At 38.3% G+C, this 24,824-nt stretch overlaps 2 protein-coding genes across 3 annotated transcripts; one reads left to right on the top strand and one right to left on the bottom strand.

The window, feature by feature from the left end:
• Positions 1–824: 824 nt before the first annotated feature.
• Positions 825–8,210, bottom strand: LOC103981528 (V-type proton ATPase subunit E). Its single transcript, XM_009398282.3, has 6 exons — positions 8,010–8,210; positions 5,024–5,124; positions 3,836–3,992; positions 3,335–3,531; positions 1,745–1,844; positions 825–1,141 (listed from the first exon to the last, which is right to left on the bottom strand). Exons 1-6 carry the CDS (start codon positions 8,109–8,111, stop codon positions 1,106–1,108), a joined length of 693 nt encoding a protein of 230 aa, XP_009396557.2. The 5' UTR covers positions 8,112–8,210; the 3' UTR covers positions 825–1,105.
• Positions 8,211–8,274: 64 nt separating this feature from the next.
• LOC135635031 (ubiquitin-conjugating enzyme E2 28-like) lies at positions 8,275–14,728 on the top strand. Of its 2 annotated transcripts, none has more exons than XM_065145831.1 (5): positions 8,275–8,389; positions 8,510–8,595; positions 12,675–12,832; positions 13,902–14,006; positions 14,358–14,728. In XM_065145831.1, exons 2-5 carry the CDS (start codon positions 8,526–8,528, stop codon positions 14,499–14,501), a joined length of 477 nt encoding a protein of 158 aa, XP_065001903.1. In that variant the 5' UTR covers positions 8,275–8,389; positions 8,510–8,525; the 3' UTR covers positions 14,502–14,728. The 2 variants fall into 2 exon arrangements, with proteins under 2 accessions (XP_065001903.1, XP_065001905.1); XM_065145833.1 differs by having other exon boundaries at positions 8,317–8,389; positions 12,705–12,832.
• The last annotated feature ends 10,096 nt before the right edge of the window (positions 14,729–24,824 follow it).

Raw genomic sequence — 24,824 nt, 5'->3', positions numbered from 1 at the left:
ACGTCTTAGAGCTTTCACGGACATCATAGCATACCAACAAATGCGAAGCTTCTTTAAATTATTGTATATTCGACTCTTTTTTTTTTTTTTAATCATATATTCCTCGTGTCATGTTCATAAACTTGTTGATAGGACATGTCATGTGAATATTCGACCAAGTTGCATATACGTAGATACATGATGAATTTGATAGCACGTTTGTGAGGATCGAAAGAACAACTCTAGCTAGCTAGTTTTTGTCTCTTACGGAAGGGTTTCTTATATGCTTCCGGTCATCACAATACACAAACATTTGGAATCTCGTCTTTGGACCAGAGAGCATCATCTGTTTTGTAGTTTATGATATTTTCACCGTACAAAGAAAGAGTTGTACAATGAAGTGGTGATGAAGAATTAAATGTGTTAGATGCATGTTTCAGTGCTCTTACCGTATATAAATATTTCGCCATCCTCTCTCTCTCTCTCTCTCTGTACACGTGTTGCCAAATCTTATGGGGCATGCGACCCTAAAAATGTCCCGATGAGGCTTGACGAGAGGTATCATTGTCAGCAAAATGATGAGATCATGTGTGACCTGAAACATAAAGATTGCCACTTGTATCAAATACTTGAAACGGTAACAGTTCGGTAAGATTCATATTTGAGTGAGTTCGGCAGATCCTGGAGGAATTCTGCAGCCGAGACAACAAAAGAGAGCATTTCAATCTCTCTTTGCAAAGCATTTAGAAATCGGTTCTTGCAATTCAAAACAATGTGTTCTATCTTCCTTCAAGGTAACAGCACATGTACGCATTAAGAATTCCAACATCCACTGGATCGTGGAGTAATGTAAATATGTCACCACCTCAACAATCCATTTATTGGGATCAATTTCTAAAATAGTGTATAATGCAGAATCTCCAAAACTGTAGGTTTGGTGATCACTAGTAGCAAATACAAATCCAGATAACAAATTTCGAAACAAAGCTAGCGACTACGTATTCCAAGATAAAATACTTCTGCATAGAACCAGATGAATGAAACAATAATTGATGGATGATGAGCCATCATTTATGGCCTAAAGGCCCGAAACAAACGTTTCTTATTACCAAATTCTGTCGATTGATCAAGCGACAACCTGGGCAAAAAGGAGCCTCCTGATCTGTAGAAAGTGAAAAAATTTGTTTCTCGGTGAGCCGAGGGCATGGATGATTGATAAAATTGGATCCAACAATAAGTAAGAGGCGAGGGTCTGTGTTTTCAACAGAGGATGCAATTACTAAGGTAACAGAAAAACAGTAAACAAGTAGTGAAGCCTAAACAAGCATGACTAATTCATAGCATAATCCAGGAGCAGGAATTGTCGGTCGAGGCCCATCTCTGACTAGATAAAGATGAAAAATGAACATTTCAAGTCCTCTGTAAATATTCTTGAGTGACGTCGAACCATGTCCTAGGATCTATGTTCCATGGCAGTATAACCTAAAATAGAGAAGGATGAGATGGCTTGGCAAGACTGCTTCATATGGTTTTGGTTGAAAAAGAAACACTTAAAATGGCCCTATTCCTGGAATTGTGTACCTCTGGTTTCTCAAAAATAGATCATATACATAGAGCAAGGATTTATAGAAAATATCATATGGAAAATGGGACAATAATATTCACTATAATTAAACATTTAAATACCAAAATAAACAATAAAAATTTGTAATACTAAAAAATTGTAATACTATAAAAAACGAGGAAGAATCAAGAAAGTTAGAACCTCTGGAAGTTTCTTCCGGAAGACGACATCGAGTCTGGCATCAAGTGTGTTCTCACAGACAATTTTCCCATCTATAGATGCCAAAACAACACCTCCAGAGCTGAATTACCAAAAACAACCATCAATAAAATCATTTATTTGGTTGCTAGAGTTTTAAGAGAACAATCACTTTTTCACAAAACAGCCACTCATACAGAAGTAGATGAATTAAAGGATAGAGCCCCTGAAAAGTTCTGGGTATTCATACAAATACCAGAGCACTAAGCATTACTGTGGACAACTTCATGCTAGAAATCAAATAAGGCCATAAAAAATTTGCAGGATAATTGTAGGCTTTTGATTCTGTTACATGCATACAGGCCAGCAAAGATTTAAGAAATGGATTTAGGCATTTATATGAGTTCAAAGAGTTTATAATTCACTATTTTTTTCCCTCAGAAGTTAATTTCCAATTTATCTTAGGTTGATATTTTACATATAACAATATACATACATACATACATACATACATACATACAAACATGTGTGTGTATATATATATATATATATATATATATATATACCATGAATATCTTGTGGGACATTCCTTTTACCTTCTGTTCAAAATAATCTCCAAATATGTCCTGGAAATTATTTAACTTTCTAATACAATGTATCTTTACAGTTAAATTAGTTGTATCTTATTCCTGCTTGTCATTAAAAATTTTGCTGCACGGTAAAAGGTGTAATAGGAGCTCAATTTGAGAAAAATAAGATCCATCAGGACAGATCATTGTCACAAAATGTCACAAGATGTAAGGACAAAAGTTATGAATCCAACATGAGCCGCTGCAATGTAGACAAACAGAACCTAATAAGGTGTATGATTAAAAACTAGTCGGATTAGAATGTACGAACCAACATTTGTCAATCTAATAAGCACCAGCATGGATCATACAACATGATACCACTCATTAATCATTATACTTTTCTTTCTAAACAAGTGGTGAAGGTGAGTTTCATTCCAGGACCTTACATTGATCTAACAAAATTTTTACAAGTAAAACTAGCTAACACCTTCCAACTTTGTTGGATAAGATCTCGATTCCTCATAAAAGTGAATTTGGTACATCACCAGACTAATATTTTACCGTTCAATATACTGCTCAATTATTTATATATTTTAAACTAAAACCAAATGACTATGGCCAGTATATTACCCGGTATGTCAGTACCATACTAATCCAACAGGTTGTCAAAATCAGCACCGAAGATAAGATGTATCATTTCGATGAGTATAAATCATTTGTTCTCTCAGATGATATGATCCTATGAAAAATCATGTAAAATCTCCCATTGATGACATTTTTTATGCATCAAATCAAGTCATTTTCATGCTATGCAATAATTATGTCTTCTGAGTAATTAGTAACAAAAGGGATCCTAACAAGCTTCTAGATTCATCAAAAGCAGGTTGGGAAGAAAAATGAAACAATAAGAAAAGACTGTTTACAACTTGTCTTCTCTATGCCAACTAGTACAAATCCAAAAGAAAAGCTCTAACTTTAATGTTAGTAAGTTAACATGAAATTTTGATGAAAGATATATTACCAATAGGGGCCATGAGCATTAGCATGAGCAGGAGGTGGTGGCAAGAAAATTTTATTGTCAATGACAATATCGGGAGCACGAGCATTTGCTTTCTTTGCATATTCTTCCTTCGCTGGATTCAAAACCGATTCCACAAGATGATGATCGTCTTTGCGACAACGCAACAGAACAGTTGGCTCTTTCAATCTTAGCAAACTCTGAAGGACAACAATTAATCATTTCTGTGAAAAAAATAACAGGTGGCAAAAGATAAATCAACAAATGAAGGAACATAACATTTTTGTCAAACTGATCGGTAAAATCAGTGTCTAATGCCTCGAAAGTATGTGTTTGAGACATTTCTTTGCAATAAAATTAAGCAAGTGCAAAAAAGTTGAGATAGTGCCTAGATTGCATCAGAGTACATGAAGTATATGAAGCAGCATTTATCAATTATGAGAACCACTTTCTGCAACATCCACTTTAGGAAACACAAAAAAAATATTACGACATTATTTGAACCTGGACAATTAGGTCTTTCAGAAGCTTTTCGTAAGATTGATGGTTATTGCTGACAAGCAGGAGCTCCTTTGCAGCAGCCTCTTTCATGGAGTTAACAAAGTCATCCTGTGCTTGAAGAACTTTTATACGAGAAGCATTCAGCTGCATGGAGTACTCACTGGCCAGAACAATATAGTGCACTGTCAAAACATGAGTGATAATCAAATATAGAATGTAGCAATGTACAACATGAGCTTTATCACAAATATCTGGACTGTGCTTGTGTACATGCATTCATAATCATGTGAAGCTTGTAGAGCCCATATTATCATTCACATGTTTATTGATCCGAGTCAATGAAACAGTTATTTTACAATTAAAGCTCCATAAATCTGCATTGGTAGGAATCTTGTGCACTAGGCTGTCCTTTCATATACATATTTGGATAACCTGATATCTAACTTATGTATGGCCTCAATACATAGGCATCATGTGAAAGATAATTCATTTACACTTTCCACTAGAGCAGACTTTACTCATTATTACGTATAGATATGAGACATCAAGCATGACGAAAGTAATAAAATTTCATGAAGTCAATTTGGAACTCTTAAATGGATAACAAGTTTGAGTTTCTTCAAAACAAATCCACAAGCTTCATTTTTAAGTTGGTCTCAAGTTATTGATAATTTTATAAGTTCCCACATAGTCTCTGTATATATGAACTCAACAAAAATACGACATTCAGAATAAGAGTAAGTATGACTTCAGATCAATTCAAAACCAAAGACGAGGTGGGATGTTAGTATCATTGTTCAGATTTATGATTGATTATTATGACTTTGGCTCTTCAAGGATGTAAAGTAATCATGTTAACTTACTGCTTTACTTGGTTTCATCTTTTAGTTCTACTATTGAAGTTGTCTCTGTTATATGCACCTCATATTTGAGTTAACTAAAGATGGATCATGAGCGAAAGCACTCCATCACAAGACAAAATGGTACCAGTCCGATATTATTTTTTTATTTTTTAATGATGACAAGCGGTGCACCTTCCTGTATGCTGAACTGGTGGATTGGGAAAAGTAATATCGCACAATGAGTGTAAAATAACACAAATCAAAATGACAACTTATTCAGAGATCTTTATGCTGGCAGTTAATGACAAACAATAATTGCACACTAAAGGAGAAAGTTCAAACATGTTACATTTTCTTTCGAATTTCTACTTGCTTCTCCTTCCTTTCATATTCTTGCCTGATCTTCTTCTTTTCAGCCTCAAAAAGTTGCAATTTTTCGATATTGAATTCCTGCAAAACCCAAAATGCATGGAACAAAGTCTTGAACAACGAGAAACATTTCAAAGAGTGATGTACCCACAAAAAATAATACAAAGTGAGACCACAAATGCAGCTATGCAGAAAGGACATAAGAACAGGCCACAAACATTAATAAGAAACTTTTCTGCATACAAAATCTAATGTATAGGACTCTTCTCTTCATGCAAAATCTCATTCAAAGAAGGAAGAACGATAGGGCATTACTCTAAAAATTAAAGGGAACCATAACAAAATTGATGGTCTTCTGAAAGCGAGATCTTCTTAGCATAACAGGCAAATCAAACTTGTTCTCTATGCGACCTAAAGCCTGAGAATTGAATATAAAGTTATACACCTTTTGTGGAAGATCAATACAAACAACCAAATCAAAGTTAGAACCCATAGAATATAAAAACAGATATCATCTAGAAATCCGTGAAGCATTCCAAAATGCTTGAAAAGATGCCCCTTTGATAAGCACAAAGAGCTACCAAACAAACATATCAGGAAGCTGTTAGGATCCATTTATTTCCTGAGCTTTGAATAATGTTTTATTGAGTTTGTCTAGTTCAGTAAGAGTTGGATAGAGATTTATTTGATATTTATTTATTTATTAAGAGTCCAAGTCCTGATGGACTCAAGGGTGGAACTCTATAAATAAGGATGTATCTGTTTCTTTTCATATATTAATGAAATATTATTTCAGTCTTTTAACAAACCCTAGGAGGCCGATCCTCTCAAAGTGATCATCCCTTTTCTCTCTCTTCTTCTATGATAAAACCCTAAGAGTCTTATCATCTGGTATCAGAATAGCGATCCTCGGCATTCTCACTGCAATTTCTTACAACACTTCGATGCAACCATCATCATCATCATAAAAAAAAAATGGAAAAAGAAGAAGAAGCTGGTAGCCGCCCCATCCCACTCAAGCGAGAAAGGGCCACCGCCGCTACTCCTAACCCTTGGCATTCTCGCCCCTCAGTCACGCCTCATCCCATCGCAGTCGCCCTAAACCGCGCCTCATCCCACCTTCCGCTGCAGTCGTCCTTAGTCGCGCCTTGGTCGGAGACGACATTGCTAGTGTCTCCTTCCAGAAATGTGCCTCCCAGCCCTCAGCAGCTATCGCAGCCTCAGCCCTCGATCGCTCGCAATCGCTCGGCGTCCGCTGCTAACCAACCATGCAATCGCGATGGATTCCTAGTTGACCCCTTCTTCTTTCCTCCCTTCTTCCCCTGCGACTCATCTTTGTTTCCTTTGCTCTCGCTACAAACACCGTCGCACAAAGGCTACGATTTTCGCAAGGACCCTCCACGCTCCCACATCCTTCTTCTTCCCTGCCAGCCAGCGTACTACCCCTCATCGCCCTCGACCAGGATCACCAGTGCCCATCCCAATCGCGTGATCGCTAGCGTCTAGTCCCATCGCAGCCGCACGACCGCTCCCAACTGCACCACCATCGCTGCCTCCCAGCCCTCAGTAGTAGCAATCCCTCCACGCAGCGATCGCAGCGAGTATCGCTGCCTCCCAGCCCTCAACAGCAGCGACCCTCCACGTAGTGACCGCGGCGAGCCCTCAGCAATGTTGCTCCCAACTGTGCCACCATCATCGCCTCCCAACCTCTTGGTGCCTAGGGCTTCATCGGCATCCTCGCAGCAACTCTTCACTCTCACAACGTTGCCACCAAGTGGTGTCACAGCAACAACATCGAATAGGGCAGTGCTGATGCCCTTGACCCGACACCAGAAATAGGAGTTGGGGATTACAGATCTGCAGTCTTATGCAATGGCTACCGATAACTTAATAAAAGCCTAACTAGAAGCCTTGGAAACTAGGATTGAGAATCGACTGTAGGAAACCCTTAATGATTTCAAAAGGAGCCTGTTGGAGAGCTTTAGCAAGTTTCAGCAAGATGAAAGTTCAAGTCTTACGTTGAACCGATCTGGAGACAAAGGAAAAAGGAACCAAGAATAGGACACAAACTACCCACGTATGAAGGTGGAATTTCCAAGATGGGAAGATGGAGATCCGACCAGTTGAATCTCTAGTGTAGAAATTTTTTTTCATTTTCACAGAACTCCAGAAGAATCCAAGGTGGAAATAGCTTCAATTCAACTATATAGAGATGCAATCCTCTCGTGGTACAAAACCTGCCATGGGGTCCCCTCGTGAGAGCAATTCAAGAGAGGGCTTTTCGTTCGCTTTGGACCATATGAATATGAGAATGTTGATGGGCAGTTCGTTAAAATTCATCAGATTTCTACAATGCTAGAATATCATAACAGATTTGAACGATTATCAACAAGCCACCCGCCTCATTTATTCCCAGTAGAAACTGTAACACCCGAAGACTAACCCGAGAAGAATTCAAGGAAAGATCAGCGAAGGATTTGTGCTGACACTATGATGAAAAGTGGAGTAGGGAGCACTGATATAAACAAGGGCAACTTCTGATGATTGAATCGGAACCGAAATCCAGTGCATGCATTAGCCAATTACTCTAATCCGTAAACTATAAAAGTTGGAGAAACTTTACAATATCAGCATATTATACTTTTGATTGATACTGGCACTAACAATTTTATGGACAGTTTTGATTGATACTTCATTGCAGTCTTCCGAAAAACCCTCTCCATCCGATCAAGGAGGCCGATCCTCTCTGTCGTTATGTGTAATTTGATTAATGACAACACAAAATTCAACCCCAAAGACGAGCCGAGGACAACATCAACAACACCTAAAGTGTCCGTGAAGGGTCAGTAAAGATGCCATGCTCAAGAATTCTCACCAAACCCAAACCAAGAGCCGAAATTGGCACCGGAAAACAAGCAATTGGGAGAGGTCCGAGAAGATCTAGGGCAGGGGATCGTGGGAGGCACCTCCTCAGCAGCGACGGAGATCTCGTTGGCCTTCTCCTCGGCCTCCTGGTGGATGAACCGCACCATCTGCTGGATCTGCTTGGAGACATCGGCGTCGTTCATCTTCGGTTGGATGCAACAGCTCTCGATCGAGGGAGGAAGAGGAGAGGGAGGACGATATCGGGGTGGACCAAGGAGAGGGAGGCAAGTAACATGGACAGATGAGCCGAGCTTGGTTCCACGATCGGGGCACTAATTATTACTTGGGCCGAGCCAAGAAAACTACATTGGCCCAAATACTATGGCCCATAGACGACCGCCGGGACCTAATACCATTACCAGCACCAGCCCTAGCTCCCCGTAGTTGAAGGCAGGAGAGGAATCCGAGAATCTCGCCGCAGGTAGCGCTTCTCCCTCTCTCTGATTCATCTCTCTATTTCTTTTGGATTGATTTCTTAGTTCCTATCTGTTGTTTTGTTCTTCTAATTGCTCTCTGCTTGTTGGGGCTTGCGGGGGTTCAGGATCAGGTCTTCCGCCATGGCTTCCAAGCGGATCCTCAAGGAGCTCAAGGATCTGCAGAAGGATCCCCCCACGTCTTGCAGCGCAGGTATCTGGGATTTCGACGCCTCCCATGCCCCATCCTTCGCCTCCGTGTTTTTACCTTATAGTATGAAGTCGATTTGGGTTATGGATCTCGATCTGATTATTGATAGTTTTCTATCCGAAAAGGTGTCGTCTTTCTGGTGTTTTGCGACTCCAATTGCTCAAATTCCTTTTCTCCTCTATCTCCTCTGTTGGGCTTGAAGGCAATCGATTGGACGTATGGATATAGTAGGCTGAAACTGTGCTTATGCAATTGTTTATGTTTATGAGTACATTGCAATCACAAATTGACGATTTAGGATGAAATGATTTGAAGAAGATTGCTTTTTTTATTACTTAAACGAAAATTTTATCTCAAACTGTTGATTTGGTATTTGATTGGATTTGCATATGGAAAGGTACGACGTGAATTGTTTAATGTTGTTTGGATGAAAGTTTCTTCTACGGCACTTGAGTAGGCAAAACTAATCATGTGCTTTGGGAATTCCCTCATGCTTGAGCTCCATTACGTCAGAAGACGATGTATATGTTCTTTTATGTGAGAGAAGAGTCATTTGCCAATCAAACTTTTTTTTTTGTTTGGATGGTAGAGGTGTTATGGGAAGATGTTGTTGATGTTCTTATCAGCCCGATATGGTTCTGACTCATGTGCGTAGGGATGTCCGAAGTGTGGCCGAGGTGCCTTCTAAGTGGAAACGTTGAGTGCTCGAGATGTCATCTGCACGAAGACTGAGGTCAGGAGAGTTTTCCTAGCTCTGTCCCTTTGATGTGGAAGTTAGTAATCCGAGATAAGTGAGTGTAGTCATGAATGGTGAAAGTGATCCTCCCTTGGTAACTGTGCTAAAGTGAGTTTTTACACCTGATTGTAGAAGGGAAGTTGAGGGGCGAAATATTCTATAGGAGGCAATCCTCGACCATCTTTAATAGTCTACCTTTATCCTTTTGTCCATGTAGGCGACAAAGGAGGAGGCAACCCACAATCGTCTGTTTTGGACTTATATCCATACGGGCAAACCAAGGGGGTAAGTCTTGTCTCCCTTATGCCATCTTGGTCGCCATGTGTCAGATGATAATTGGTCGATGATATTCTTCTATCATTTGTCTCTCTCAATGTGCATTTCGGGAACTCTTCCTAAGAGGCCTCGAAGTCCAGCTAGCAGCTTATCCGACATGTGTACCATGCAGAGGTGGGGGAGCCATCGAGATGCTTGTTTCGAGTAATAGAGGATATGGTTGGCATGCTCGATTTGCTACAGGGACATCATTCATCATCGCACGATGTACTGTATCAGTAGGTGGGAGTTGGTCATCGTTGACCTGCTCCTTTTCCCTCTCCTCTTCTTCTAACTCGGGCAAGAGTTGTAGGACTCTGATCCTGTCATCCTAGAGGCTTTCGAAGAAGGTCGTGGAGGGTCCGAAGTGGCTCAACTAGATCTTGCCCATGTCATCGCCTGATCTGTAACAAGGATATTGTGAGGTCCTCGTTAGGCCATGGGTTGGTCGTCAATCTACAGTGGAGATGCTGCAGCCCTCATCGTCGCCCAATATGTGTTGTTGCGTGCTTATATAGAAGACTGGATTTTGGTCACCTACTTGATCTGTCGAGAGACCAACTTCGAGTAGAGGAAGCTTGCTCTCGGCTGACTCGTTGTAGGAGCTGAGGCATGCTCCTCTGTTGTCCATCACCAAGGCAGGTTGTGGGAAGAGCCAAGGAGGGTATCTCATCTGCTGATCGTCAAGGGACCAACATTGGGCAATGGGTTCGTTATGGGACCATCGAGGGACCTATGTAAGTCCGCAACAGGGATGCTGCGAAGATCCCATGTAACCGACCTACCCCATCTTCCTTTTTGCTTATTGTTGTGGCGAGCTATGGGAGGAGTCGAGGTGGGCTCCTCCTTTGCTTGTTGCCGAGGGGGGTTGTGGGAGGAGCCCTCCTTCTACTTGTCACCGAGGCTAGCCACGGGAGGAGTCCACCTTGAATCCATCCATGGCTTGTAGACCTTGCTCTTGTTGTGAAGGAATAGAGGTCATTGCCACGCTCAACCTCCGTACCTTGGGAAGAGGTGGGGGTTAGCGATTGACCTCCTTACCTTTGGAAGGAACAACAATCGGTGCCCGACCTCCTCGCCTTTGGAAGAGGTGGGGGATGGCGCTGTGCCCGACCCCTTCCGACATCTCTTCCTCGAGCACCTCGGGTTCCGAGGGGGCCCTCTTCAGACTCACGAATGTCGATCACTTTTTCATTTGTGCCTCTCCTACCATGGCAGGCTTCTTCTCGTGGGGTCGGGTTTTCCGGACCCATGCACGTTGGACACATTTTCATTTGTGCTTCTCGCTGTACCGGGTTTCTTTTCATGCAGGTTAGGTTTTCCTGATTCATATACGCTTAAGGCATATTTCATCTTGTGCCTCTCTTCGTGGTGGGTTTCATACGCGGGTTGGGTTTTCCCGACCCACGCATCTCAAGCACATTTCGTCTTGTGCCTTTCGTCGTAGCGAGGTTCTTCTCACATAGGTTGGGTTTCCCGACTCATGCACTTCGGGCACATTTCATCTTGTGCCTCCCACCACGATAGGTTTTTTTTACGCAGGTCGAGTTTCTCGAGTGGTGGGTTTCTTTGTGCTTTTCGAGGTAGTCTCCACACGTTAGGTGTGCTCGAACCTTCCGAGGTGTCCCTTCATTAATCAGTGTGTCTTCGAATCCGATCCAAAGGGACACTTGTCTTCAATGTGAGAGGTGAGAAGTTGATCCCCACCCTATAAATCTCTCTTGGCCATGGGGGTGAGGCTCATTCTCTCATTTGAGCCTTCGTAATCTCCTTAGGAGCTTTCTTTTCTTAGCGTCGGTCCTCCTTTCCAAAGCGAGTCAATCCTTAGTTCTCTTCTTGAAGGCGGGTCGGTTCTTGGGTGTCTCAGTCTTCAGGCGCATTGGCTCTCCATCACCTCAGCTTTCCAGCACTTCGATCCTGAAGAACTTTTACCTATGTAGGTTAAGATGTCTTTCTTTTCTTGCACATGCTCCTCTTGATTCCATTGTCGCCAAATGGTCAAGAAGGTTGGTGCTCCATCCTCAGATAGCCCAAGGGCGAGGGAAGGAGGAAGTTTTGACCTCTCCTTCATCGGGAGAGTCGATCCTAGTGAACTTGAAGATCCTCCGGGATTTAGTCCATAAGAAACACGTATGATTGGGACTCAGTAATGGCCACACAACTCTTGGACCGCTTGCGAACCAGGTGCTCTATCCCGGCCACGTTCGAGCTGCAAGTCCCTTGTCCTAGTCACCGTCCATATAATCTGATGTTTAGGCTTTTTTGTTTGTCTTCTAATGTGCTAGATGAAGTGATAAACATAGAAAAGAACTCAAACAAGAGAGAAAGTGAGAAACTAGAAATAGAGAGCTCATAAAAGCACGACACAGTCATTAAGACAGTTTCAGATGTGATGATGTAAATAGCCAAGTCCAAGCATCAGATTGTAAATATTCCTATAAGATAGTTTAAGATAGTAAAAACGTACTTTAAGATAGTTTCAGATGTGATGATGTAAATAGCCAAGTCCAAGCATCAGATTGTAAATATTCCTATCAGCTTTCCTGTGTTATATTGAGTTTATACATAACTTCATGACAACTACTGGACCAAAAGAGTCAAATATGATTGGACCTTGCTAACTATCAGAAGCTTGGTTGAATTAATTGCTGTATAAAGGATATAACATAATGTACTTTGCAAGAGGGTGGAACTCATCCAAGGATGCCTTATGTCAAGTCATTTTTGTCATATTCGGTACATCCTTGTACATTGTTTAATGAACTGAGTCTTAATAATCATATTTTCATTTGACTTTAATATGCTTGTATACATTTTAGTTTTCTACTGTCATTTTGTTCTTTCTTGTATAATGATTGGTAGATTCTGGATTTTAAGTTGATAAAAGCATGATATGTGCACCAAACCTTTTGACATGCTAGTGTACTTTGTAAATGTGGTTGGCTAGTTAGTCTATTTAGTTTTGAAATCTTACCATTATTGTAAAGCCTGAGTTCGTATAGGTTTTAAATGAGGATCCTTTATTGTATAGCAAGATCTTGCATGCATTCACATTTTACAGGTCCAGTGGCTGAAGACATGTTTCATTGGCAAGCAACAATAATGGGTCCATCTGATAGTCCCTATGCGGGGGGTGTTTTTCTAGTTACTATACATTTTCCTCCAGACTATCCTTTCAAACCACCTAAGGTAACATTGACACTCTGTCATCAAGTTTTCTTTTGGCAAATGTTCTATAATTTTCACTCTTTGAAGAATTCTTCATAAACATGATCACCTATTCATATTATATATTGATTTTTGCTAATGTTTGCGATTACATGACTTGCCGGTTGTTCTGGTTGATGCTGAATTGGGATTTACTTGTAGAATGGTTGACTAGTACATCAGGTGTACTATTTGTGAAGTTCAACTTACTGAGCCCATCGCAGTCAGCTAACTGATACCAAACTGTATTTGACAGTAAACCCACCATCTCATATAATTCTGAGATTTTTTAAAAAATGGTTTAGACATTCTGAGCAGGGCTGTTGATACCTATTAGCAACAATGGTTGTCTGCTGCTATTGACAACTTCTAACAGTTGTCAACTGCTCCTAACAGATTTCAACAACGGTCAGCCAGCTCCTCTCCTCTTCTTTTGTCGGCATCTCGCATTGTTTCTTCTACATCCTTCACCACCTCTCGCATTATTGCTTCCGCATCCTTCACCATCTTGCAACTTGCTGTCTCCATCTCCTCGCATCACCACCACCACAACCACCACCTTTTCCATACATTGTCACTGCTACCACCTTCTATACGCATCACTACCTCTTGGTCCTCTTTTCTTCCTCCTCTACCTTCTTGTTATTATTGTATATCTTTAATCTTTTTAATTGTGAATTAAGATTGAATTTAAATTTCTTAAAATTAATACATTTGGGTTATTGGTTTGAGCTGGGATGTGATACCAATAAATCAGGATAAATCTTGATTATCGGATAGGTTACACAGCCATAGATGATGACAGAACATGACGAGGAACCATCACTTGACGGTGACCGGCGGAGAAATACAACTAAGGATCAAAAGAATACAAAGCTATTATCATACCAAATGTGGGCTTAAGATGTGTTTTGCCTATAATGCCGTTATTTTATCTTGAAGAACATCTCACTAACTTGAATAACCATATTTTGTTACAATTGGTTGTATTTGTCACTGGACAAGTTTCAGCAGTCAACTATGCCATTTGTCTAACTTATGTGTTCTGCAGGTTTCTTTCAGGACCAAGGTTTTCCATCCAAACATCAATAGCAATGGAAGCATCTGCCTTGACATTTTGAAGGAGCAATGGAGTCCAGCATTAACTATTTCCAAGGTTACTGTTCTCCCTCGCTTTGCAATGTCATTTACTAAGTTGGAACCTCAGCATCCTCAATTCATTAGAGTTATAACCGCTAGTAGTCCTGTTAAGAAAAGCTCAGAGAAATGAGCAATTTAAGCAAATCCAAGAGCCTGGTTTGGTCAAATCAAGGGGCACTACTAAGTGCTAACCTGCAAGTAGGAGATGTCAGGTACAACCCGGGTCTGTTGGTCCAAACAAAGTGACTGTGTCTATGGTTCCATCAAGAGCTTGTGAATATCCTTTTTCTTTTTCTTTCCTATCTTGTCAATCATTTGAAAAATATTTTGTTTGAGCTTAAGCAAGCCGTAATGTGTGCTTCGACAGGTACTGTTGTCTATCTGCTCCCTTTTAACAGACCCAAACCCTGATGACCCGTTGGTTCCAGAGATTGCCCATATGTACAAGACAGACAGAGCCAAGTATGAGGCCACTGCAAGGAGCTGGACCCAGAAATATGCAATGGCCTAAGCATCAGGGAAGGATGGGGAGGTTATCAGGAACCCTATCATCAATTGTTAATTACCTGTGGAGACTGTGTTGTCTGTTGCTTGCAGGAGTGAAGTAACCTACTTGTGTATCATTTGAACCTAAGAAAGACGGCAACGAAAGCTTTACTAAGCTTTCCAAAACAATGTTTTCAGATATTTTGTATTTGATTGTTTGCGTGGGTAATATTTGAACCATAAAATTATCTATTGGATTTTGATTTTTTTTTTCTTGTTTTCAGATCAAGTGCTTTGTTTTTGGCAGCTCGATCTTTAATCACGATTCATCTTGTCTTGTTGAGAACGAAGTTGTGCCAGAGTCGGGGAAGCAATCTGTGCATCCTTTTTATCAAGTTTTTCGGCTATAACATTCATACGAATTTGTTAATGTATTATTATATAAGTAATATGTCTTAATTTTAAGTTTACGTGTGAGAATCACATATTAAGTTTATAATAAAAATTTCTAAAAGAACAAATTGTAATCATCAATATTTTCTTCCTTAACATAAATTAATTATTATAAATAATATATTATTTTATTAATAACAGTCATGTTTGTGTATTATAATTAAGAAAATGATTAAATTTAATTTTTTAATCATATAGATAAGTTAGTAATTTTATTAATTAATTAAATTATTAATTAATTTTATTTCTTAATTAGTTATTTGATTTTTAGGAAATAAATAATTCACATTCTATTTTCGTATGTGAATGAATATTATTTTTTTGTGTGTAAGTAAAATAAAAATAAATTAAAAATAAAAATTAAATTATTATTTATATATCGAAAAGATCTTATCTTCTCGTATGGAAAGAGGCTCCTCCTCGTTGATTCCTCACTTAGCTTTAATTAGGATTCTTTCTTTAATAATATTTTAAATCTTAAAATTTTATGATTAATAAATAATGATAATTGAATTGTGATGTTAGAATGATTATTTGATTTATACTGATCTTTTGAGCTTAAATGAATTTTAATATTGATTTACTTATTAAAATTTTTATATTTGGATTAATATAATAATTCTAATTTATTTAATTAGATATATCTATGTTTCAAGAATTATATGTGAATTTCTATGATATAATTAGTTTTAAATTTAAGATCATGAATTTAATTTTTTTTAATTCTTGGATTTGAGTTATTCTTTACTAATTTAAAATATTAAAATCTAATTTGATAAAAAGAGTTTAATTGGGATCTAACTTAAGCTAGATTCATCTATCAAACCGGATCGACTCAGCCCATGTGATCGTATACAACCCAACTCATATAACTAGTTATGACCCAGCCCATGTGGCCAAGTTGGAGTTAACCCATATGACAAGGTACGATCTAACTTATGTGACCAAGTATGACCCTGCCTAAGTGGTCGAGTACGATCCAATCCATATGGCCATGGACCCTGCCCATGTGGCAAGGTACAATAACCCAACCATGTGGTCAAGCATAGTCCAACTCAAGCGGCTAGGTATGGCCCAATCTATGTGGTCAAACACGACTCCAACTCATGTGTCTAAGCACAATCCAACCCATGAGCCAAGCATGACTTAGTTTAGTGGTAAGGCATAGCCCAACTTATGAGTGAGGCTTAGCCTAGTCCATGAAGTTAAGCCTGCTCAACTATGCGATTGGCACTAGACACTTCGTTGCTCCTTTATCTAACTTGTTGTACCTTAGCTCAACTTATTACTTGGGATAAACATGTGCAGCATACGTGACCCGTTCAAGTTAGCACTATACGATATAGTCTGATTTTCTCTCCCCTTATTGGTTTAAGCTCATGAATTAATTGAATTAGACAGGTTTAATCGGTTAAAGTTAATTTAAGGTGATTCCAAACTAACTTGACTAATTCAAACATAATCGAAATCAATCAAATCTAAATTAGACCAATCTAAAGTGATTTTAGGTCAATTATATAAGGATTTGAGGTTCGTTATGTTAGATCATAATCGAATTGAGTTTGGTTTAAGTTAATTTAGCTATTCCAATTAGGGTTTTGGTTGATTGAGCAATATTAAGAATTGATATTTCATGTCTTTATAATTTAAACTTAAAGGTTTTATATAAAGATATCATTTGAAAATGATTATTGATTTTTTTACTTTTCTTAAGTTTATGATATTGATATAATTGTTACTATGTAGTAGATGTGACTAGGCAAGTGGTTCACATTGAAAATGCAACCTATGAAAGGAGCTGCATACCCATCATAGTGCATAGCCACCAATGAACATAGTCTAGCGGATCATACATCAAGCATGGTCTCTCTCATAATATTTGATCATATTGATTTTTTGGATGCATGCGTGAATGAATTGATTAATATAAATGAATGATCATGGATGTTTATGTATTCTTACTAAGGGCGGGTATGACGATTCCCTTCGAAGATTAGCAGGTCGTTAGATGTGATAGTTAGATGGTTCCTCCATCCACTGTTAGGAGGAATGTGTCTCCATTTGGGCAGATGAGGGATACCACTCCATCCATTGTTGGGAGGAATCCATCCCATAGAGTTTATGTTGAATCTCGGATTATGATGATGAAACCAATTGATGTATTTGTGATCTAATGAGCATTTTGAGTAACGTAGGGCTATCTTCGATCAGAAAAGGTAAATTGATTAAAAAGGATGAATTAGACATTGGGTTGGAGCAAACATATCAGAAGATTGGACGTCGGGCCGAAGAATCGGTCGACGTATCGGTAGAAGGCTTCGGGTCGTAAATTCGGGCATCAGGCCAAGAATAGCTGAAATTCCACTAAGGAAATCAGAGTTGCAGAGGTCAACTGGCCGATTGGACAATAGGTTGCAAGAGTGGATGATGCACTAAAGAATCAGATGAAACGTCGATAAACCAATGATATGCCGGACAACTTTGATTCAGGCTTTGTAATAATTGTCTAGATCGAAGTAGGTTTTATGTGTGCACGATTAACTATAATAGAAAGGCATAAAGCAAAATGAAGTCCCGAAGTCAAGAACACGATTTTGTTAGGAGTTCGAGAGTTCGTCGGAAGTCCGGACGTTCATCGGAAGTTCTGTCGAAATTGACCAAGAAGTCTAGGAGCTTGCCAAAGAAGCTTATTGGAACTTGCTAAGAAGATCGCGGTGAAGTCTAGGAGCTTGCCGGGAGTCCGTTGGAACATTGCCAAGAGATCCTCGGAAGTTCGCTGGAAGATCGTCTGAAGCTCACCGGAAGAAAACTAGACTTACGGACTTATTTAAGCTTAGTAAATGTCTTAGAATTCGTAGTTAGCACATAATTCAGTTGGAATTGAGCTAACTCAATTAGGGGCCAATTGGGCCTAAGATTAGGTTGTGTTGGGCCAATTGAAAAGGCCCAAATAGTGACACAACAAGTGGTACCGTCGTGCCACAATCTTCGAAATGTGTTAGGCGGTGGTACCACCTAGTGTTAGGTGGTGGTATTGCCAGTCTGGGTGGTAGTACCACCCAAACACAGTCTTCTAGACGGTGGTACCGCCTAGTGTTAGTGCTGCAAGTGATGGTACTACCCAGCACAAGCAATGGTAGCGCTAGGACCTAGGAAACCCGAGATGAGACCTTTTTTAGCTCTAATTTTGAAGCCAATTGAGGGCTATAAATACCCCTTACTTCTTAGCTGGTAAGGCAAGAGAAGTGATAATAACTGATCCAAAACTATAGTGAAATAGCTTACAAAAGTTGAGAGTCACCTCCATCATTTCTAAGTGTTCAAGTTTGTAAAGGAGAGTGAGCCACTTGTGAAAGTTCTGTGAAGGGGTGATTGATCTTTCCCTTTTGAGAAAGATCAATAGTAGAAGCTGGTGACCTTATTGGAGGAGGTATCGGGTGTAGATATAGGTCGGATGATCGAACCACTATAAAATTGGCGTGTTCTTCTCTGGTTTGCATTTCTATTTTTGAGCAATTTACTTTATTGCAAACTACTTTACTTAGCTTACTGTCTTCAAAATGTTTACGAACACGCTTTCAAGTCAAGCACATTTCCGAAATCAATTTATAATCGAAACAAAAATTTCAAACCAACATTTTTATTGCTGCACTAATTCACCCCCCCTCTTAGTGTTGGCTCGTTCCTAATAGTTTGCCTCTCTATCTGTTGTTGTGATGTACATCTTTATTATTTGATTATTATGTATGTGTTGCATGTGGTCGATGCATGATTTTATTTATTATGTAAGAAATTATCATTATTTTTCTGATACATAAATTTTATGATAAATCTATATATTATCATTTCTTATTAAATTATTAACATTTGTATATATTTTACGAATATTATAGATTATTTTTATGATTTTTTAGAGATTCTTGGATTTTGATGATGAAATCAATTGATAAATTATTTGATTTAATCCATGTGTTGAGATAAGTGTGTAGGATTAACTACGATAGTAGTAAGGTGTAAAGCAGATGATGGGCCGAATTCGAAGACTCGAACGATATATCAGGAGCTCGCCGAGAGTTCATCGTCACCGGAAGTACGTTGGAAGACTCACCGAAAGCTTTTGGAAGATCATCAGAAGCAAGCCGAAAGACTAGCTGAGAGTTGGTCGGGAGTTCGCCGGAAGCTCACCGGAAGACTCATCGAAAAGATCGTCAAAAGATCGCCGAAGTGAAAAATCGACATACCGGACCATGCTTGCCTTAATTGTAGTTAGAACAATAATTAGAATTGATTTGGGAGGTAATCCCAACAACTCTGTTATGGGCCAATTGGGCTCGGAGTTGGGATGGTTTGGGCCGGAGTCAAGGCCCAACCATGATGCTGAATTCCTGGCCGACGGTGGCACTGCTTGGAAAGTAGCACCCTAGGTGACTGGGCGGTGGCACCGCCTAGATTGGGTGGTGGCATTGCCGATAGTTATTAATGCCAATGGTGGTATTGGCCCTGTAAGGCGGTAGTACCGCCAGAGCTCGATCTCCAAGCTCTGTCAGGCGGTGGTACCACCCAAATTGAGCGGTAGTATCGTATAGTGTCATGTGTCGGGTAGTGGTACCGCCGAGTAATGGCGGTGGTGCTGTCAGGACCTCGAAAATCCAGGATTATACACTTTTTGGCTCCATTTTTGAAGCCATTGAGGCATAAAAAAACCCCACCCTTTCCTGCATGAAAGAGACAAAAGCATTGAGATATTCTTGAGTTGTTGGGGTGTAAAAGTGTTGTAAGCAAGTGCTAGAGTTCTCCTCCTCCCTTTCTAAGTTTTGAGATCATTCAAGAGAGGTGTGAGACTTGTAAGGGTTCTCTCCTAAATATGTGAAAAGAAGAAAGTGTTGTAAGAGGTGGTTGGTCTTCGCCGGATGGCTTTTAGTGGATGCCGGTGACCTCGACGGCGGAGGAATCCGAAAGTGGATGTAGGTCACAAAGACCGAACCACTCTTAATTCTAGTTTGCTGTTCAATTTGTGCAAGTTTTAATACTATAAGCGACATTACCTTCTTATTGCCTTCTCTACACTCAAATATGCTTTCAAGTTGAACTTCTTATGAAACGATTTTCATTGAAATCGGTTTTAATCAAAATGTAAACTTTTAAAATCATGAAAGTTTTCCGTTGCACTAATTAACCCCCCCTCCCCCCTCTTAGTGCCGATCTTGATCGTAGCAATCATGATTTACTAAATCTAAAGATGATACAATGTATTCGTCGATAGAAATGATGTCAAGCCATAACATCCATTTTCGAGTCAAAATCACAGAAATTTTCAGCATCAAAGTAAGTACGATATTACATCATCATATTCATCATTTGAAGAGATAACATAAAAAATTTTAGCATCAGAATTGCAATCATCAAAGTAAGTAGTATTTTAAGTTTACAACATCAAGGTAAACAATATAGGATTACAACATCAAGGTAAGCAGAATAAAAGAAAGGGATTTTATCCATTTCTCCTCCTTTGTCATCAGCAAAAAGTCATAATTAATTATTTAGGTGGTGGCCAATCAAAACGTCTAAACAGGATATTGAGTTATTAATGAATCTGCTACAACTCAGTCAAAATTTGATCTTGGCATTGTTCAAGTCGGTCTTGACGTTGTTCAAATCGATCCATCCGAGTCCCTATGTCATTGATAGATGAGGGAGGTGCTTGTTCTACTAGAGGTGATTCCTCAAAGGGACCAGTTGGAGGAGATTGATTATCCCTAAAAATTGGTGTTTCAGGTTCTGGTTTAGGTTGGAGGGGATCGGTCCTTCTAGACAGTCTAGTCCATATACCATTTCTGAATGTACATCTCATCCGTCGAAGTAGAATTCTATTTATGATACTAAATCTATCTAGCTTTATAACTTCTTCGTCGGGTGGAATGACAATATCATAGGCATGGATTAGTCTTATGATTAAGCCATCATATGGAAGCATCATGTCCTTTTTTGATAGTTTAATCATGTATTTTTATATTAGGTAACCAAAACAATTGTTATGTCCCTTCATAATCCAATACATGGTACCTAATTCCATTTAGCTTACTTCATCATGATAATATTGTTTTGGGAGAATGATACTTATTAGGATGTGATAAAGTATTTTGGTGCTTAAAGGTAGTAAATGTTCGTAGCTTTTTAGAAGAATCGTTAAGTTAGGATTTCCAAAAATTATTCCTAAAGCATCAACGTAAGTAGTCCCAACTGTTTCTTAATCCCACTATCCTCTAAAATAACACCTTCTTTCTTTTACTAGAATTCCTATGATGTTACAAATGGTTCTATCGGTAATGGGTATATGATGTCCTAATAGATATGTAGATACCCTTTCATCTTCATCTACATGTAAATTATTGTAAAATAGCCTAACAAGTCTAGGGTAGATAGGTTCACTCATTTGAAGGATTGGGAGAATGTCTAGATTAGCAAACAATTGAATAGGTTCCAAATCACTTAATTCATTTAAATCAACATATTTACCCTTATGAACTTGTCTAGACTCTATTGATGAAAATTTTAGGGCTTATTGATTAGAATCGAAAAGTAGGGAGTCATAATTTTCATATAATCTCCTCTTTCCTTTGTCCCTAGGGAAATAATGAAGGCAAATAAGGAGCAAGAATAAGTAATACAAAGGAGAAACAATTTGGCCTAGAAATTACCTTAGTAGTTCTCCTTTCTAGTGATCTTTAAAAGAATGTCGGAGATTGATCCTTGATCTAGTAGGAAGTGGGGATTTTTGAGTTGCTAGAGGGAGAGCAATAGGTTTAGAACTATTTGGAGGAGTGCAGAATGTGTTGGGGTCGGTTCTACCGTCGACCCTAACTTGTGTTTATAAGGGGGCAAGTTGCAGGCGATGGCATCGCTGGTTGGGCGGTGCTACTGCCTACAACATGTGACAACTAGCGGTGCCCCCGCCTATAGGCAGTGAGCACTACTCACAAAGCACACACACACTCACACACATCATCATGTAAAATTTGCATCATAAGAGGAGAAGATCCATATCAAAACATCATGCAGAACTCATAAAATGTATACCACAAGTTCATGATTCATCATACAAAACCCATAAAATGCATACTATAAGTTCATGAATTAAGTGAGCGAACTTTGTAAGATAAAAATCGAGAAAGTCAAAAATAATATTCATGTATTTGGATAATTTAACATCCCTAATTCCCTTCTAATGAAATCAAATTGTTCTTCGTTTAATGATTTTGTAAAGATATTGGCTAATTGATGTTTCGTATCAATAAACTCTAATATTACATCATGATTATTAATAAGATCTCGTATGGAGTGATGCCTAATGTTAATGTATTTAGTTCTAGAGTGTTGAATAGGATTTTTGGCTAAGCATATTGCACTAGTATTATCACACTTTATAAGTATGTTTTTTGCAAAGCATGTTGCACCTACAACTATGTACTCATCTTTGGTTGTCGATAATGCAACCGAGTTTTGTTTCTTGGAAGACCAAGAAACAAGTACGTGTCCTAAAAATTGACACGTTCCGAATGTGCTTTTTCTATATAAACTATATCCAACAAAATCCACATCAGCATAACCAAACAATTTAAAATTCTTAGATTTAGGATATCATAATCCTAGTTTAGGAGCTCCTTTTAGGTATCTAATTATCCTTTTAATAGATTTTAAATGAGATTGCTTAGAGTTAAATTAAAATCTAGCATAAAGTCCTACGCTAAACATGATGTCCGATCTAGTTGCGGTGAGGTAAAGCAAACTACCTATCATACCCTTATAAGCTTTTTGATCAAAGCTTTCTCCACTTTCGTTAATGTCTAACTTAGTTGAGGTACCCATAGGAGTATTGATAGCCTTTGAACTATCCATGTTAAATCTTTTTATCAAGTCTAAAGCATATTTTGTTTGATTAAGAAAAATATTATTGCTAAGTTGTTTAATTTATAAGCCTAAAAAGAAGGTTAGTTCCCACATTAGGCTCATTTCAAATTCTAGATTCATGTTTTTGGCAAATGATTCACATATGGATTCATTTGTAGAACAAAAAATAATGTCATCAATATAAATTTGAACAATAAGAAAATTATTTTCAAAAATTTTAATAAACAATATAGTGTCGACCTTACCTTTAGAGAAATTATTATGAATTAGAAATAAGCTAAGTCTCTCATACCAAGCCCCTAGGGTTTGTTTCAATCCATAGAGAGCTTTAGTCAATTTAAACACATGATTAGAAAAATTATTATTCTCAAATCTGGGAGGTTGTTCAACATAAACTTCCTCAGAGATAAAGCCATTAAGAAAAGCACTTTTAACATCCATTTGAAATAACTTAATATTATTACTACTAGCATAGATAAGGAGCATCCTTATGGTTTCTAATCGTGCCATAGGAGCGAAGGTTTCTTCATAATCGATACCTTCTTCTTGGTTGAAACCCTTGGCCACTAATTTAACCTTATTTCTAACTACGATACCAAATTCATCTTGCTTGTTTCTAAAGACCCATTTAGTACCAATAACTAAATGGTCATTTAGCCTTGGAACAAATTTTCACACTTCATTTCTCTCAAATTGATTTAATTCTTTTTGCATTGTGATGGCCCATGAATAATCTTTCATGGCTTCGTCAATGCATTTAGGTTCAATTTGGGAGAGAAAAACATCGTTGGCACAAAAATTCTTAAGAGAAGAATGAGTTTGAACAACTTTCGATGTGTCTCCTATAATTAGCTCCTTAGGATGAGCATCTATATACTTCCATTCCTTCAGTAAAGAAGGTTCGGAAGAATATGCATCCAAGTTGCTAGATGGAGAAAGGGATTCATTTAAATTCAAAGTATCAAATTTAAGATCATCATCAAAATCATTTTTCTTAACTTCAAAAATTTCATTAAAAATAATGTGAATAGATTCTTCTATAACTAAGTTCTTTTATTGAAGATTCGAAAAGCCTTATAAATAGAAGAATAATCAAGAAAAATTCCCTCATCGGATTTTGCATTAAACTTTCCTAAGGTATCTTTCTCATTCAAAATAAAATATTTACACCCAAAAATTTTAAAGTATGAAACGTTGGGCTTTTTGTTGTTCCATAACTCATAAGGAGTTTTGGAAAGTAATGTTCTTACTAGAACCCTATTTATAAAATAGCAATCCGTATTTATGGCTTCGGTCCAAAAATATTTGGGTAGGCTATGTTTGTTTAACATGGTTCTAGCCATTTCTTTTAAGTTTCTATTCTTTCTTTATACTACTTCATTTTATTGAGGATTTCTTGAAGTAGAGAAGTTGTGGTTGTATCCATTAGATTCACAAAATTCTTGGAAATCACAGTTTTGAAATTCGCCATCGTGATCACTTCAAATTGGCGAAATCATAAAACCTTTTTCATTTTGAACAAGTTTACAAAATTTAGAGAAATACCTAAAGCAATCATTTTTGTATGGTAAGAAGTAAGTCCAAGTATATCTACTATAATCGTCAACAATAACAAAGGCATATTTGCTACCTCCTAGGCTTGATGTAGTAATTGGTCCAAACAAGTCCATATGGATCAATTGCAATGGTCTAGAGGTGCTTATTTGATTCTTTGGTTTGAAGCTACCTTTTATTTGTTTTCCTAGTTGACATGCATCACATACATTATCTTTAACGAACTTAATATGAGGAATTCCTCTTACAAGTCCTTTAAATGAGATTTGAGAGATTAGTTTCATGCTAGCATGATCTAATCTCTTATGCCAAAGCCAAGCATCATCATTTAAAACCGAAAGACACATTTTATTACAAAGATCATCAATGTTGATAGTGTATACATTATTTTGTTTTAGGGCAATCATAGATATATTTTTGTATGATTTTTCAA

Source organism: Musa acuminata, chromosome BXJ3-4, assembly GCF_036884655.1.
Source record: "Musa acuminata AAA Group cultivar baxijiao chromosome BXJ3-4, Cavendish_Baxijiao_AAA, whole genome shotgun sequence".
Classification (NCBI taxonomy): Eukaryota; Viridiplantae; Streptophyta; class Magnoliopsida; order Zingiberales; family Musaceae; genus Musa; species Musa acuminata.
Note: the sequence above shows the minus strand (reverse complement) of the source record. Positions and strands in the feature narration are given on the sequence as shown.

Coding starts and splice junctions, on each gene's coding strand:
- LOC103981528 (XM_009398282.3), bottom strand. CDS start 8,111: ATGAACGACGCCGATGTCTCCAAGCAGATCCAGCAGATGGTGCGGTTC. Junction 3,532..3,835: donor TGAAAGACCTAATTGTCCAG/GTTCAAATAATG, acceptor GTTGTCCTTCAG/AGTTTGCTAAGATTGAAAGA. Junction 1,845..3,334: donor AATGCTCATGGCCCCTATTG/GTAATATATCTT, acceptor TTGGTAATTCAG/CTCTGGAGGTGTTGTTTTGG.
- LOC135635031 (XM_065145831.1), top strand. CDS start 8,526: ATGGCTTCCAAGCGGATCCTCAAGGAGCTCAAGGATCTGCAGAAGGAT. Junction 8,596..12,674: donor CCCCACGTCTTGCAGCGCAG/GTATCTGGGATT, acceptor TTTATTGTATAG/CAAGATCTTGCATGCATTCA. Junction 12,833..13,901: donor ATCCTTTCAAACCACCTAAG/GTAACATTGACA, acceptor TGTGTTCTGCAG/GTTTCTTTCAGGACCAAGGT.